Source organism: Poeciliopsis prolifica, unplaced genomic scaffold, assembly GCF_027474105.1.
Source record: "Poeciliopsis prolifica strain line A6 unplaced genomic scaffold, Auburn_PproV2 SCAFFOLD137, whole genome shotgun sequence".
Lineage (NCBI taxonomy): Eukaryota > Metazoa > Chordata > Actinopteri > Cyprinodontiformes > Poeciliidae > Poeciliopsis > Poeciliopsis prolifica.
The window spans coordinates 509,728-525,496 of record NW_026562512.1 but is presented as its reverse complement, the minus strand read 5'-3'; the positions used below and the strand labels follow the sequence as shown (position 1 = coordinate 525,496).

General features: G+C 47.9%; 2 protein-coding genes across 3 annotated transcripts; both read right to left on the bottom strand.

Annotated features, from left to right (window-relative positions):
* Positions 1 to 137: 137 nt before the first annotated feature.
* Positions 138 to 15,030, bottom strand: LOC129355541 (DIS3-like exonuclease 1). Its single transcript, XM_055025145.1, is given in 23 exon segments — positions 138 to 458; positions 814 to 985; positions 1,892 to 2,037; positions 2,108 to 2,286; positions 2,359 to 2,513; positions 2,625 to 2,860; positions 3,017 to 3,054; positions 3,057 to 3,134; positions 3,137 to 3,303; positions 3,392 to 3,484; positions 3,860 to 4,110; positions 4,187 to 4,348; positions 4,965 to 5,044; positions 5,047 to 5,133; positions 5,194 to 5,238; positions 5,241 to 5,366; positions 5,439 to 5,517; positions 5,588 to 5,655; positions 5,658 to 5,754; positions 5,823 to 5,958; positions 6,732 to 6,860; positions 7,438 to 7,588; positions 14,847 to 15,030. Coding segments are annotated over 23 exon segments (3,126 nt in total). The 5' UTR covers positions 14,977 to 15,030.
* On the bottom strand, positions 9,919 to 12,630 carry LOC129355542 (golgin subfamily A member 6-like protein 24). Of its 2 annotated transcripts, XM_055025147.1 has the most exons (3): positions 10,671 to 12,630; positions 10,316 to 10,438; positions 9,919 to 10,183 (listed from the first exon to the last, which is right to left on the bottom strand). In XM_055025147.1, exon 1 carries the CDS (start codon positions 12,602 to 12,604, stop codon positions 11,027 to 11,029), a length of 1,578 nt encoding a protein of 525 aa, XP_054881122.1. In that variant the 5' UTR covers positions 12,605 to 12,630; the 3' UTR covers positions 9,919 to 10,183; positions 10,316 to 10,438; positions 10,671 to 11,026. The 2 variants fall into 2 exon arrangements, with proteins under 2 accessions (XP_054881122.1, XP_054881121.1); XM_055025146.1 differs by having other exon boundaries at positions 9,919 to 10,438.
* Positions 15,031 to 15,769: the final 739 nt, after the last annotated feature.

Here is a 15,769-nt window from a genome sequence, read left to right as displayed (position 1 = left end):
AAACTGGGTCAGAGTTCATGTTCTGATGGTGAATCGTTTTCCCTCCAGAACCAGAACATTTCTACTAAAACAAGTTAAAAACATTTTCCCACATCTCATTTGTTGGTTTCTGTCGGTTGGAGCGTTGGGTCAGAACTCTACGCCGTCACGGTGCCGGCCCGCGCGGCAGCGTCTGGGTCCATCAGCGCCAGCTCCCGGATCTCCTCCAGCAGGGAGTACAGGTTGGGGGTTCTGCTCTGCCGGAACTCCCGCTCCTCCTTGGAGAGTTCGGGTCGACGCGCCGCCTTCTCCTGCACCTCCCCGGCCAGCCGCACCACCTCCTGCACCAGCTGGCTGCGGCGCGGCGAGCCGGGCCGCGGTGAACCGGGCCGCGGCGCGCCGAGGTGCGGCTGGTTGCTGATGACCTGCAGGGTCAGCGTGTCGGCGTGGCAGTTAGAGGAGAGGACCGAGATCCGGACCTGGGGACGGGTCGGAGAGAGTTCTGACATGTTCCCATTTCAACAGTGAGTCTGAGGATACGCTTGACCTTTGACCTCAAGTTTGCACAAAGGAAACAGGCCGACTCTGAAAAACACTTTGGTCTCATCCAAAGGTTCTGGAGCAAAGGTCATCTGAGTTTAACCTCGTTTACTGCTGCAATTTAAAAACGGGTCAGAACCTGCTGTCGGGTCAGAACCTGCCGTCGGGTCAGAACCTGCCGTCGGGTCAGAACCTGCCATCGGGTCAGAACCTGCTGTCGGGTCAGAACCTGCCGTCGGGTCAGAACCTGCTGTCGGCGCCTCTGCCCAGATGAAGGTGTTTCTGGTGGCTCACCGTAATGTGGTCAAACAGCCTGAAGGTGGCGCTGCCGCAGCCAGACGTGGTGGTGATGTGGTCCGAGGAGCGGCGAACCGAGCCGCTCTGCCACTCACAGGTACCGTCCGGGCCGGCCGTCAGCACCAGGCCCTCCTTGTTCCTCATGTAGACCGGACCCTTCACTCCGTACCTGGACAAGCAGCAGCACCTGCAGTCACAGCTGGGAACCGTTTAAAGTCACAGTAACAGCAGTAAAATGACTTGTTTAGTCATTTAGCATTTTCCTAACTGGTCAAATGATGGTCAGGATAATTTTCAAGTCATGAACTATTACAGAATAAATCTAATTTTACTGAACAAACTATTTTTTTCCAAAATAAACTCAAAATGCTCTGTTCCAAATTATGACAGCAGATTTTCTAAACATTTTATGGATTATAAAGATCTGCAGTCGGTCATTCTGTGAATGTGAAATCAAAAACTATTTCAGTCCAAATCATCTTAACAGACAGTTACCCAGGAATCGAACAAACTTTCCTCTTCAGCCTTTATCTGTAAACCATCTTCATTCTGAATCAGCCACAAATCTTCACAGTACGATGGAAACGCTTCAGTTTTACTTAAATATCTCATGTTTTCATATCTAGTCATTCGGCTCTACACTGTCTGCTGGTTTTCATCAGCAGAGATGGTTTAATAGCACAACAACAAATGTAATCTTTATGACACTTCAATACAATTTGCATAATATTTTGGAACACGGTGTAATTCGGTTGCTAGCTAAATAATTTGCTTGGAAGTCATTTTTTTAGCTAGCAAGCTATAAAATTAGCTTCAAAATATATATTTAACTTGATTACTACATATTTAGCCAGCAAGTTAAATATTTAGTTTGATGAAAAAGTGAAGTTATATCTGTAAAATTCAGTCCGTTTCATTTAGTGGGACCCGACTTGACAGAAGTGATGCTACCAGGAAAAAAAGCTTCTGAGGCTAAAAACTTAAGAACATATAACTGTGTCCAGCATGGCAGTGGCAGAATCATGCTGAGGAACCGTTCTGCCAGAGGAACAGCAGACCGATGGAGGAAACTTACTCTGGAATGAAGACCAGCACGCCGTTGTCCCTGATGGAGTAGATGATGGCGTCCGCCACGCAGCGCGGGTCGGTCTCCGGGTCGCGCTCTTTGAAGAAGAGGCACTGGAAGAGTCCGGTGGAAAGGTTCTGGGCTCGCTGGGCCGCCTGCCGACGCACAACAACTCAGACGACATTCAGGAAGCACAGAACCGCCCAGACCCAACGAGCCGCTCACCCGGTTCCTGCTGTTGATGTGCTCTGCCAGCTCCTCCATGTCCTTGTTGCCGGCCGGCGGTTTGCCAGGCTCGGCTTCCTGCTCCAGCTGCAGCGCGGCGGTCAGCAGGCGGTGCACCACCATGTCGGCGTAGCGGCGGATCGGGGAGGTGAAGTGAGTGTAGCGGTCCAGAGCCAGACCTGACGAGCAGAAATGATCCGATAAGGAAGCCGAGCAAACTGCTTCCAGATGGCCAACCGCAACTGGTTTACCGTAGTGGTAGAACTGGTCCTCAGGCTGAGCTCCAGTGGAGAAGTACACGGCCTGAGACATGGCCTGAGTGGCCATCATTCTGAGGAGCCGGTTCACCAGCGGGTCCTCGGGGTCCACGGCTCGGTCCAGAGAGTCGGCCAAGGCCTTGTTGGTCCTGCAGGAGCAGAGTCAGGCTGACGGACATCAAACTCCTGCCTTGCTGCTGGTCTCCACCTCTGGCCGGGCGGTGAGCCGGCAGACGGGTGGGGAGCGGACCGGAACCCACCTGGTGTCGATGGAGAACCCCCTGGCCCGGGCCGTGTCCACCAGCTGGCTGAACAGCTCCTGGCGCGGCGGCGGGTGGCGCCTCAGCAGGGCCTGGTAGGGGAAGGCCTCCTGGATCTTGCGCGCCACCCAGTGGTTGGCGTAGATCATGCACTCTGCCACGGTCTCATGGACCTCCAGGGGCTGGCGGGGAACCAGCGCCGTGATGTTCTTGTCCTGGTCCAGCTGGGCTCGGACCTGTGGAGGAGGAGCGAGCAACGTTCTGATCAAATGATCATTTGATCAGATTGTAGCACGTTGGATTCATGTTGATGTGTATTTTCAATTTTATAAATATATATGTAAGAAATGTAATCAATAAGAAATCTCCCAAGGAGAAACGTCCGTCTGCACCTCCACCCCCTCCAGCTCCAGCGCTCCTCCTCGGTCCTCTGAGCCCGCAGGTGTCTGGCGATGTGCGTCAGCGTCTCCAGCGCCTGGATGAGCTCGCTCAGCTTGGCGTCCCGCTCTCCGGGTCGAGCCGGGCCAGCTCAGGAACCTGGACCCGTTCCCCGTTCAGCAGCGCCTGGGCCAGCTCGTAGTGCAGCTGGTAGGAGGAGCGGATCAGGGTCCGGCCGAACCACACCTTGGTGACGGCCAGGCTGCGAGCGTCCAGCTCCCACACGACGCTCATGGCGAACCTGGAAGCACAGGACGGCGGTGGGACCGATGGAGACGGCGGTGGGACCGATGGAGACGGCGGTGAGCAGAGAAGCAGAGAGGACCGACCTGTCGACCCCGCCCAGCAGGGAGCAAAGGTCAGCGCTGAGGACAGCAGGCAGCATGTCATAGCGGCGGTCCGCCAGGTAGTAGGTGGTGGCTCTAAGAGGGAAACATGGACACGACTCATCCTGAATATTTTAACCATATTTATTCATTCAAACTAATCAATATGGATGAAATGAGTGACCAGAGGAGAACCCAGATATTCTACGACAGTAAAAGTAGCACAACTTCAACATCTTTTAAAAAGTAGCTGTCCAAGAAATGAGAAAAAAGTCTGATCAAGAACTGACTGATCAAATGATCAATAATTAGTGATGACATCATCAGACAGACTGTAAACAAAGATACAAGGAAATTTGTGTATTTTCAGGATCAAAATGACAATTTTCAAATCAATTTCTTTAAATAAAAAACTTCTGAAACTAACAGAAGCTTCAGGAGTTTGTCCCGGTGCCGGTTCTGGAGCCCTACCTGGACCGGGCCTCCAGGTCGGTGAGCGATCCCTCCCTGACGAAGTGCGTGACGTCGGCGATGTGGACGCCCAGCTCCAGGAGCTTCCCGCCGTCCAGGCGCCGCACCGACAGCGTGTCGTCCACGTCCTCGCAGCCCGGCGGGTCGATGCTGAACACCAGGTGGGTCCGCCTCAGGTCCCGGCGCGCCGCCGCCTCGGCCGGATCCGCCGCCCACGGCTTCTCCGGGGAATTCACCGGCATCTCCCTGAGCTGCCACACCACAGGGAAACGTCCCGCTCAGACCCATGGCGGCCGGTCACCAGCCGACCGCCGGGTCCGATCTCACCTGGGCTTCGGAGAACGGCGCCACGTGGATGCAGTTCTCTATCAGGACCGTCTGGACCTCCGTCTCCAGCTGCCCGGCCCGGCCCAGAACCCGCACGCTGTGTCCGTTGGGATAGAGCGACGTGCTGGGCCACGAGTCGATCCGAACCACCACCCTGTGGTCCTGCAGGGGGAACCGAACCACCAGAACCGACTGAATCCCAACACCGGAGCTTCCTTCCTGTTACCAGCTTTAATCACTACTGGTTCCTTTACCTAACTGGGCTGACATGACCTTTGACCTTTAACTCAGGCTATAGAGTCTGGGATGCAGCTGAACCTGCTGGAGAGCCCACTCTGCTTAAATCAGGGTTAAATATCAAGAGTGAAACCAGAATTAAATCCAGAATAAAACTAGGATTAAATGAACTACGACTAACATCTTAAACCAGATTAAATACTAATTAAATAAAACTAATTGAAACTAGATTTAAATGTAGGAACAATTTAACTGCCACTAAACCAGAACTAAACGATACTGAAAATATCAGAATCAAATCAGGATTAGATTAAAACTCAGGAACAAACCAATAATAACTCCAGGGCTAATCCCAGGTTAGCCCTGGGATTACGGCTAACCTGGGATTACGGCTAACCTGGGATTAAGGCTAACCTGGGATTACGGCTAACCTGGGATTAAGGCTAACCTGGGATTACGGCTAACCTGGGATTAAGGCTAACCTGGGATCAAACCAGATTGAAAGCTTTTGTCGCCATGGTAACGGGCATAACAAGCGGACCTGCAGCGCGTCGGCCTGCTGGGTGCTGATCCGGACCTTGGGGATCCGGCGGTCCCAGGGAACCGCCAGGACGCGCTGGGGGCCCGACTCTGGGCCTGCGCCGCGTCCCGGGGGGGAAAGGTCACCACGTAGTCCCTCCAGTTCCTCTGCAGGATCCCCACAACGCGACCTGCCGGGGTCAGAGGTCAGAACCCGCATAGACCCACACGGCCCGCGTAACCCCTCCCACCTGTCGGCACGGGCTTGGTCTCGTCGTCGCTCCGCTCGTCCGCCGGCCCTCGCTCAGAGCCGTGACCTTCCCTCGCCACTCGGCTCGGGGCAGCAGCTCCACCGCCACCAGGTCGCCGTGCACGGCCCGGTTCCGGCTCTTAGAACCCGCCACCAGTACGCCGGCGCTCAGGTCTGAGGCAGGAAGAGAGGAGGGTGACCTCAGAGCTTCACCTGGAGGAACTCACCGACCGTGGCGACCTTCACCTGGGCTCTTAGAGGACAAACCGTCGCTGGTGACAAAGGCTTCGTTCTGAGCGCGATGTTTGCTCACGTTCAGGGTTCCCTGCAGGAGAAACGGTCCAATCAGGAGCTCCATCAGCACATCCTGGACCAGAATACCTGCAGGTCCAGACCTGGACGAAGCGTCCGGACTTGATCCCGGCCTCCAGAACCTGAGCAGGTAAATGTTCCGGGAACTCCTCTGCGAGCCGTCGGCCTCCTTCTCCTGCAGTGCCTGGCGGACGGATCCGTACAGATCGTGGGCGGCCTGCAGCGCCGGCCAGAAGCTCTGCAGGTACTCCTGAAAATGAAGAAGGTGGAGATGAGCGTGGCATCGGGGTGGTTGCTCTGGCCACCGAACATCCCCACCTGGACGCTGATGACGTAAACTCCAGAGTGGAGGCTGCAGAACCGGGTCACGGCGTCCGGGTCCTCAGTGATCATCACCAGGTTCATCATCCCAGCCAGGTGGTTGTAGTACCACACAGCAGCGGCGTACACACACCTACACACACACACACACACACACACGCAGACACACACACACACACACACGCATACACACACACACACACACACACACACACACACACAGACACACACACACACACACACACACGCATACACACACACACAGACACACACACACACAGACACACACACACACAGACACACACACAGACACACACACACAGACACACACACACACAGACACACACACACAGACACACACACACACAGACACACACACACAGACACACACAGACACACACACACACAGACACACACACACACACACAGACACACACACACACAGACAGACACACACACACACACAGGTTCAACAACCAGACCTGAGATCTTAAAGCAACACTATTAGCTAAAGCTAACAATAGCAGCAGGAGCAAATGTCATAAACTAGCGATGACATCATTAGCTTCAGGTAGCACCATGAGCAGGAACTTACTCCATTAAATAGTGTTAGCTCTAGCTAGTGCTAACACTATTAGCAGAAGCTAATGCCACTGCCATTATGTAGAGTTTTCTATATTACCTAGAGCTAACACAATTAGCAGAAGCTAATGCTAATTCCATCATGTAGAGCTATCTATATTAGCTAGAGCTAACACCATTAGCACAAGCTGACATTAACTCATCGTGGATCCCTTTAAGTTGGACTTAAGCCTTTTGTTCTATAATCCTACACTTTGTTTACAGTAAACTCTGACCCGGGTTGCTGGTTCTGGGGTCACCTGGGGGTCGCCTGGGAGGACTCACCTGGTCTGCCATTTCTCCTGGCTCTCTCCTTTCTCTCTGGGGCAGTAGGAGAACTCCTGGAACTCGTTAGCAAACAGGACGCAGTCATGCCGCGGGTCTTTCAGCAGGTTCCTCAGACGGTTGTAGAACCTGCAGAGGAGCAGAACTCTGGCATGTTTCAATTTCTTCTCATAAGAAATAACAGATTTTAGCCAAAAAAACTTCTTCAACAAGCTACAGCTCCCCCTGGTGGATCCTGGAAAATTACATTTGGCACACATGTTTTCCTTCCACGCAACTTTCTAGGAAAATGTTCTTGGATACAGAACTCAGACTCTATTTGCCAATCCAAATGGAGACGTTCTGGGTGAATCTGGGGCCAGAGGAGGTCAAAGGTCACCGCTACACGCTGAACCTGCAGCTTCCTCACCTAACAGCACATTAATGATGCAACATTTTCCCTCCACCACGTCAGCAGAAACCAGAACCGAACCGCAGAGGAAGTGCGAGTCAGACAGGGCTCCTTATAAAACAGCTTCCTGCGGGTCACAGCTGAGTCAGCAGAACCGGGTCTAATGAGGCCGACCCGGCTCCCTCCTGCAGAGTTCTGCAGGGATAGAAAAGGTGATCCAGGAGCAGCGCTGTGCAGAAGGCGAGGCTGCTGAGTCAGTGGGAGTTATGGAGGTTGGTTCTGGTTCTGGTTCTGGTTCTGGTTCGGTCCTCCTACCTGCGGCCCTTGCTGTGCAGAGCCTGACAGGCCGTCTGCGTGAACACGACCCCCTGCAGCTCCACCAGCTCCAGAACCTCCAGGTAGTTCAGTACCACCTCGGCGTCCGGAACCACGTAGTGGGTTAGGTCTCCGGGCAGAACTTTACCATCTGGGTCAGAAAGAAAAACATCACAGATCTAAAATAAACTGGAGAATCTTTTAAATAATAAAAACTTGATCTGTGTCAGAGAAAAGCCCAAAGTTATCCCTGGTTCTGGAAACTGAACTTGGTTCTGGACTCCTCTGACAGGCTGCCTGTATGTGAAGCTTCTGGTTCTGATTAGTTCTGCGGGTCAGCAGGAGGTCCGGTTAAATCTTTAACTTAAAAACATACAAATGAAGATTTATGATGAAAAAAAAACAGAGAAGTGATCCAGCAAACTCTAAACGGACGGATGGATGGTAGGATGCTGGTTGGATGTTGGTTGGATGGATGCTGGTTGGATGTTGGTTGGATGGATGCTGGTTGGATGTTGGTTGGATGGATGCTGGTTGGATGTTGGTTGGATGGATGCTGGTTGGATGTTGGTTGGATGGATGGATGTTGGTTGGATGTTGGTTGGATGGATGCTGGTTGGATGTTGGTTGGATGGATGGATGGATGGATGGATGCTGGTTGGATGTTGGTTGGATGGATGCTGGTTGGATGTTGGTTGGATGGATGGATGTTGGTTGGATGTTGGTTGGATGGATACTGGTTGGATGTTGGTTGGATGTTGGTTGGATGGATGCTGGTTGGATGTTGGTTGGATGGATACTGGTTGGATGTTGGTTGGATGTTGGATGGATGCTGGTTGGATGTTGGTTGGATGGATGCTGGTTGGATGTTGGTTGGATGGATGCTGGTTGGATGTTGGTTGGATGGATGGATGTTGGTTGGATGGATGCTGGTTGGATGTTGGTTGGATGTTGGTTGGATGGATGCTGGTTGGATGCTGGTTGGATGTTGGTTGGATGGATGGATGTTGGTTGGATGGATGTTGGTTGGATGGATGCTGGTTGGATGCTGAGGCCTGTCGCGATAAACGATAAATCAATTAATCGCACAATAAATTAAAACTCGACCTCATTTCAATCATGATCTATTTCGATTCTTCCTGCCTTTTTCTCTTTGTTGATGAAACTGAATGAAAAAATTAATGTTTTTGTGATTCTCTGCAATCAACATAACAGATTTTTTTATGTTAATTTAGAAATATTTGTAAGGAATTTTTACAATATTTGCGCTAATATGATGTTAATGTTGTATTAATTGCTCTGTCAGTCGTGGAATATAACTTGCCATCAGGTAACATCAGTCAACTGAACCCAAATGTTTTTGGATAATTTTGAAAAAAATGTTGATAAAATCAGAGAAAAATGTGGGGATCTGTTGAATTTTTGTGTGAATTTTGCAGTTATTTGTGAAAAGCTGGATGGGCCTATTGCTATAATTTGGAGTCCAGAGGGCCACATAAAAAGCTGAGGCGGGCCAGATTTGGCCCTCAGGCCTTCAGTTTGACACATGTAGCATATATGATAACCTCATGTGAACTTTTTTCAATATCTGTTCTTTGGAAAGTTAATTTTACTGGTTCAGTCAAACATTTTATTTTGTTTTGCGTAAAGAAAGAATCAGTGGGGAGCAACATTTATAATAAATAGATGTAAACATCATGGAAAAAGTAAAAAACTAAATCTATAATCTATAACGACTGATTTCTAAATCTCCAAAGGCAAAAAGAAATTCTACAACTGCTAAAATCTGAGGCCTCCATTTTTATTTATGTTTAGTGAAGAAGGAAGTTGTGCTCAGTTTCTTCTTCAGAGATTCTCCAAGGACAGTGGCTAATCTGGACTGGTAGCCAGAACCGACCCAAACCCATATGTAGAGGGAGAGGCTATCCTCTTGGTGCGTTGGAGTGAACAAGATGGGAGGCAACAAATATGCCCCCTCCTGCCCAGCGCCTCTCACAGGGGGCAACCCCAGAGTGGAGAACATCCAACCCCTTTCAAGGAGACTGGCTCCAGAACCAGAACCGTCCACTGAAGTCAGTCTGACTATTTCTAGCCGGAACCTCTCAATCTCACCCCACAGGTGGTGAACAGATAGACTCTCATTGGGCTGAGCCCGACCTGGATCCATGGGTTAAAACCCAACCTGGATCCATGGGTTAAAACCCGACCCGACCTGGATCCATGGGTTAAAACCCGGCCTGGATCCCTGGGTTAAAACCCAACCTGGATCCATGGGTTAAAACCCGACCCGGTTGGGCTCCATGGGTTAAAACCCGGTTGGGCTCCATGGGTTAAGGCCCGGTTGGGCTCCATGGGTTAAGGCCCGGTTAGGCTCCATGGGTTAAAACCCGACCCGGTTGGGCTCCATGGGTTAAAACCCGACCTGGATCCATGGGTTAAAACCCGACCCGGTTGGGCTCCATGGGTTAAAACCCGGTTGGGCTCCATGGGCCCCCAGGCCTCTCCAGAGTGGGACCCCATGTTCGGGCGAATACGACCCTGTTTCCAAAGGTCGTATTCATCATGAGGATCTTTGGGCTGCACTTGGTCTGGTTCCTCACCTTGGACCCGTCTGCATCGGGTGGCCCAACCAGAGGCATGAAGCCCCGACAGCAGAACTCCTAGGATCACTGGGACACTCAAACCCCCCACCATGATAAGGTGGCAGCCATGGAGGGGACGTGAAAATGTGCATGTATGTGTGAAACTGTATGAATATTAAGTAACATATAAATTATGTAAGAAAGGGAGGAAATGAGAGAAGAAGAATGTTGTTTTTAACATGAGAAAATGAGAACAATGTGGTGCAAAGACGTTTCTTCCTGCCTTTTTCTCTTACTGTTGATGACACTGAATGAAACTCCGCTGCTCTCCACTGACCCTCCCTTCCTTACTTCCTTAGCGTAACGCCCAGCGCGCGCTGCACCATCTGATGTCGCCGATTGTCGGCCATTATCAAAACCTGAGAGACACATCAGCCGACAGAAATCCTGGCTATAACGGTTCGATCGAACCGTGTTGTGTCCAACAATGGACACAAAATAATAAATCCAGTTCACTAATATTGAAACCAGGCATTAAACAATTCCTTACTACAATCTACCTGCAATGCATGTAGCGAGTGTCAGTCTGACTGAATGAAAATCATTATAACCATTTTATGTCACCTTAACAAAGAACAGCTGAAAAGTTACCAGGTTTTCTGGTGGAAATTTCGCTCCAACTCCTCCCCGAGTTATTTATATTTTCTTTGCATGAAATGTTGGTTAAACATTCATGTTTCCACATATCATCTCCGATGTCTGCTGGACTTCGGGTTGCACCGTGTCAGCTGTTCAGGATTCCTCTCTGTGTTGTTTTGAAAGTAAAGTGTATCTATCTGTGGCAGGAAGTCGCATGTATTATTACGTAATATCCATTAAATCAGTGTGAAAAGATCTTCAAACAATATTATAGTTTATCGCGATAATTTTTTGAGACGATTAAATCGCTCAGTAAAATCTGTTATCATAACAGGCCGAATCGCCACAGGCCTCGTTTTTTATTGAATTCACTCCTGTGTTGTTTTTTTTGTCTTCTTCAATCTAAAGATGTTTCGAATTTTTTTCCAAATTGGAGTCTTTGGTTTTTTCTTCTTTCCTTCTTGTTTGCTGTTCATATCTGGAGTCTCTAAATCCTGCTGGATGGTTTCCTCATCGATGTCGTCTTGTATGGATTCCAGATCATTTGAACATCCTGGTATTGGTTCTCTTGCTAAATCCTCCTCCGAGGAAATAAGATGACTAGAATCCATAACCGGGTCGACCCGGTTCTTTTCCTCCTCTTGTTGTGAAACTGTAGTTTCCTGATCTTCATGCTGATCTTCCTCAGTGTCTGGCTGCAGTTTATCTCTGGTTGTCTCCAATTCTTGCTTCATTCTGCTTATTTCTTCCTGGAACTGCTCTGCCTGTGTCTTCAACATATTAACATCATGAATGTAAGAACACTGCAGCTCCTTGAACAAAACTCTGAGCGTCTCCAGTTCATCCTGTGCATTTCTGTCCTTGTCCTGGAGGACCTGGATTTCTCGCCGTGTGTTTTCCTCCAGGACGGCGTTTTCCTGTCGCAGGCTGTCGATGAGCTGCTGCTTCTCAGTCGCTGATTGCAATGAGGCGTCTTTCTCTTGTTGTACTTTCTGTTTACATCTTTCCATCTCCTCCTTCAATCCAGTAATATCCAAGTTAAATTTAAGTTTGAGCTTGTTGTAAAATGTTTTGCTCTCATCCAATTCTTTCTTTAAAATCTTTGCGTTTTTCTTCAGGAATTTGGCGTCCTGGTTTGCTTTGCGTTGGAGGATGGCGTACTCCTTTCTTATTTCCTCCACCAGCGCCGTGTCCTCCTCTGATTTCTCCATCAGAGTTTCTTTCTGTGTCTCCAGCTTTTCAAATTGTTCAATCAATACAGTGTAGTTTAATCCAAGGATGACATTTTCTTTTCTTTCTTTGTAAAGTGCAGCTTCCGCTTTCTTTATTTTGTCTTGGTAAATCTCCGCCTGCTGCTTTAACTCGTTTATTAATTTTGATTGTTCGTTTGTTCCACGTTTGCTCTCCTCAAGTTCGTCTTGTAAACGTTTTTCATTTTCTTGCAGGAGGTCGATCTTTTGGGTCATGTCATGTATGATGTTGTCTTTCTCCACTCTGAGCTTCTCCAGGCTCTGTTCCTCATGTAGCTTTGCCTCATCACCAACGTCTGCTTCGTATTTACGGCGCAGCTCCTCATACGAAGCCTTCAGGTCATCCAGCTTGTCTTCCAGGACTTTATTTCGCTGCTTCTCATCATGCATTTCTGCCAGCAGTGCGTCCTGGATGTGGAACTGAGACACCTTTAAATCTTCGTATTTTTGTTGCAGCTCCTCTTTATCCAGGTCTTCCACACTGAAGTGAGCCTGACAAGCAATAGCAACAACTTTCAGTGTTTCAGTGTCAGTGTATCTCTGGAGTCTCTTCAGCTCCTCAGTTGCTCTGTGGGCCTTGTTGAAAAATCCCACTTTGAGCTCCGTTTGTTTCTGCAGCTGGAATTTGGTTTCTTCCAGCTCCTCCTCCAGGTGGGCCAGTCTGCGGTTCTGGTGTCTTTCTGTATTTTGAGACATTTTTATTCCAGTAAAATCACTAAAGTTGTCGATTTCGAAACGAAGTGAACGGTCGATTGGAAAGTGCTTTGCGGGCGTCTGAACTGGTCAGGGGTATTGCAAGCAATGACAAATATGCAGAATTGTGTTACATACGATTCTGCAGTTGATGACATCACAGACTGCATCGCCAGTGACATCACAGAATCTTTGCTGGTGCTGTGACATCATTCCACCTCCAAATATCTTCATTCTTGTTTACATCCAAAACAGGATTCTCTTGTTTTATCCCGAATATCAGGACATGAAACTCATTTCCATTTGGGTCCAGATCAAAAACCAGAAGGTTCTTAAAGGGCCTGTTGGGCCAGAACGTCTGGATAAAAACTATTAAATGGTTAAAATATCAATAAATTGGTGTTTCAGCATCAATAACTGTTACTTAAAATATAATATTGAACATCTTTTCACACTAATCAGTCCATCCAGGATTGTTTTTGTGCTTCTTTGCAATCAACATAACAGATTTTGTGTGTTAATTTAGAAATATATGTCAGGATATTTGTTTGGGATCCCCTCCATGATTCCCCTCCTAAAGCAGGAGGGGAATCCGCGCTTTCTGATTGGCTCCCGGTCACATTCAACAGGCTGCGTTCAGCTCCCAGTCTGGGCAAATCCTGGATTTAGATCGGAGCGGCCGCAACGATCTACAGCAACACACAACGATCTACAGTAACACACAACGATCTACAGTAACACACAACGATCTACAGTAACACACAACGATCTACAGCAACACACAACGATCTACAGTAACACACAACGATCTACAGTAACACAAGGATCTACAGTCACACGCAACGATCTACAGTAACACACAACGATCTACAGCAACACACAACGATCTACAGCAACACACAACGATCTACAGTAACACACAACGATCTACAGTAACACAATGATCTACAGTCACACGCAACGATCTACAGTAACACACAACGATCTACAGTAACACACAACGATCTACAGTAACACACAACAATCTACAGTAACACAACGATCTACAGTAACACACAACAATCTACAGTAACACACAACGATCTACAGCAACACACAACGATCTACAGCAACACACAACGATCTACAGTAACACACAACAATCTACAGTAACACACAACGATCTACAGTAACACACAACGATCTACAGTAACACACAACAATCTACAGTAACACAACGATCTACAGCAACACACAACAATCTACAGTAACACACAACAATCTACAGTAACACACAACAATCTACAGTAACACACAACGATCTACAGTAACACAACGATCTACAGTAACACACAACGATCTACAGTAACACACAACGATCTACAGTAACACACAACAATCTACAGTAACACAACGATCCATAGTAACACACAACAATCTACAGTAACACACAACAATCTACAGTAACACACAACGATCTACAGTAACACACAACAATCTACAGTAACACAACGATCTACAGTAACACAACAATCTACAGTAACACACAAGTGACAATCTCAGAACGAATAACGTTCTAAGATTGTCGTTTGGAATAAATCCTGTAGTTTGAACTTTTGCATCAGGCAGTCGGATTCTTCTCTATTTAAATCTAATTATTACTGAAGGCCAATATAATATACAGACTTCATAATCTGCACTCTTTTGGTTGAATGCAGTGTTTATTTCCACTTTGGCTTTATGTTGTTTAGTTTTTATTCAAGTACATTTATTGTTAATGGAGACTGAGAATCTATTTTATTTTTGGTTTTGGTTGTGTTATTTATTTTGTGCATCAGTCCCAGTGTTCAGTGTCTTTTGAAAGTAAAGTGTTTCTATCTTTGGCAGGAAATCGCATGTATTATCACGTAATTTCCATTAAATCAATGTAAAAAGGTCTTCAAACAATATTATCGTTTATCGCGATAATATTTGAGACAATTAATCGGCCAGTAAAATGTTATCGTGACAGGCCCATTGATGCCACTGAGTGGATCTAGAACTCAGGAAAACTTTCTGACTGATCGATCAACTTATTTATTGATTTCATTCAAACAGGAAATTTGATTGAAATTTTGGTCCGTCTAGTTTTGGTTCCGGTCCGGACTGTGGGTCTTATCCTCCGGTCCGGACCGGACCAGAGATGTCCCACATGCCACAGTGAACCCAGGCCTTCAGCAGAACCGAACCGAGCTCCCGAACCGCCGCAGACTCCCGCGGACCTCACCGTTCTCGCAGCCCGCCTGGCACAGCGCGCTGAAGCAGGGAACCCGTTCCCGCAGGTAGTGCTCCCGAACCACCCGAACCTTCCGGCCGCGGCTGCTCTTCAGGTGCAGAACCTTCTCGGTCTTGATCATCCTCAGGACCGACCAGGAGCTCTCACATGTAAACAGCTCCGAACCAGGCGGACCGGGCAGGAAGAGCGTCATGATGTCATCACGCTCTACGCGTTGTGTTGCATTCAGGTGCTGTCGGATTGTTGGTGTTCCGAGTACGAACACTTGATCTATAGAAATATCACATCATTAAAATAATTTTTTAAAAAGTGAAAAGTTTTAATAATTCCTAAGATAAAAAATTATTTTTGAATGTTTGCCATATGTTAGAAAATGCATTTACCAAAGTAAAATATTTTAATGTTAATAATTGATTCCATTGATCAAATTTGTTGAGAAAATCCATCGCCATGTTGGATTTTTTTTTTTGTTTTGTTTTGTTTATTTACCAGAACGTTGTTTCTTTGGTGTGACGTCAAATAGATTTCCGAGGGAACTGAAATGCAGCATTTTTCCCCAAATATGCAACGTTGCTCATTTAGGGCAACTGCTGATTGACTAAAGTTGGAAGAGCTAACTTTTCATCACGTATTCCAGATGTAGTCCAAACTGTGAGATTCCGTCTTCCCAGTTAGAGAAAATCAACCAGCACAAAAGTCACATTTTGGCAGAAGCTCCACCTGACAGGACGATTCAAAATGGCCGCTCCGGGCATCGACAGCTGAAGATGTGATTGAAATGCTGATTTTAGAGGCAACACATGTAAGAGAGCTTCTGAAATCAATGCTACATCTGGCGTCTGTAGCTCTAAACTGTTATAGTGATAGTCTGTGGAAAGTAAAGGTTGAAATTCTGTTTTTTAAGAGGCAAAGTA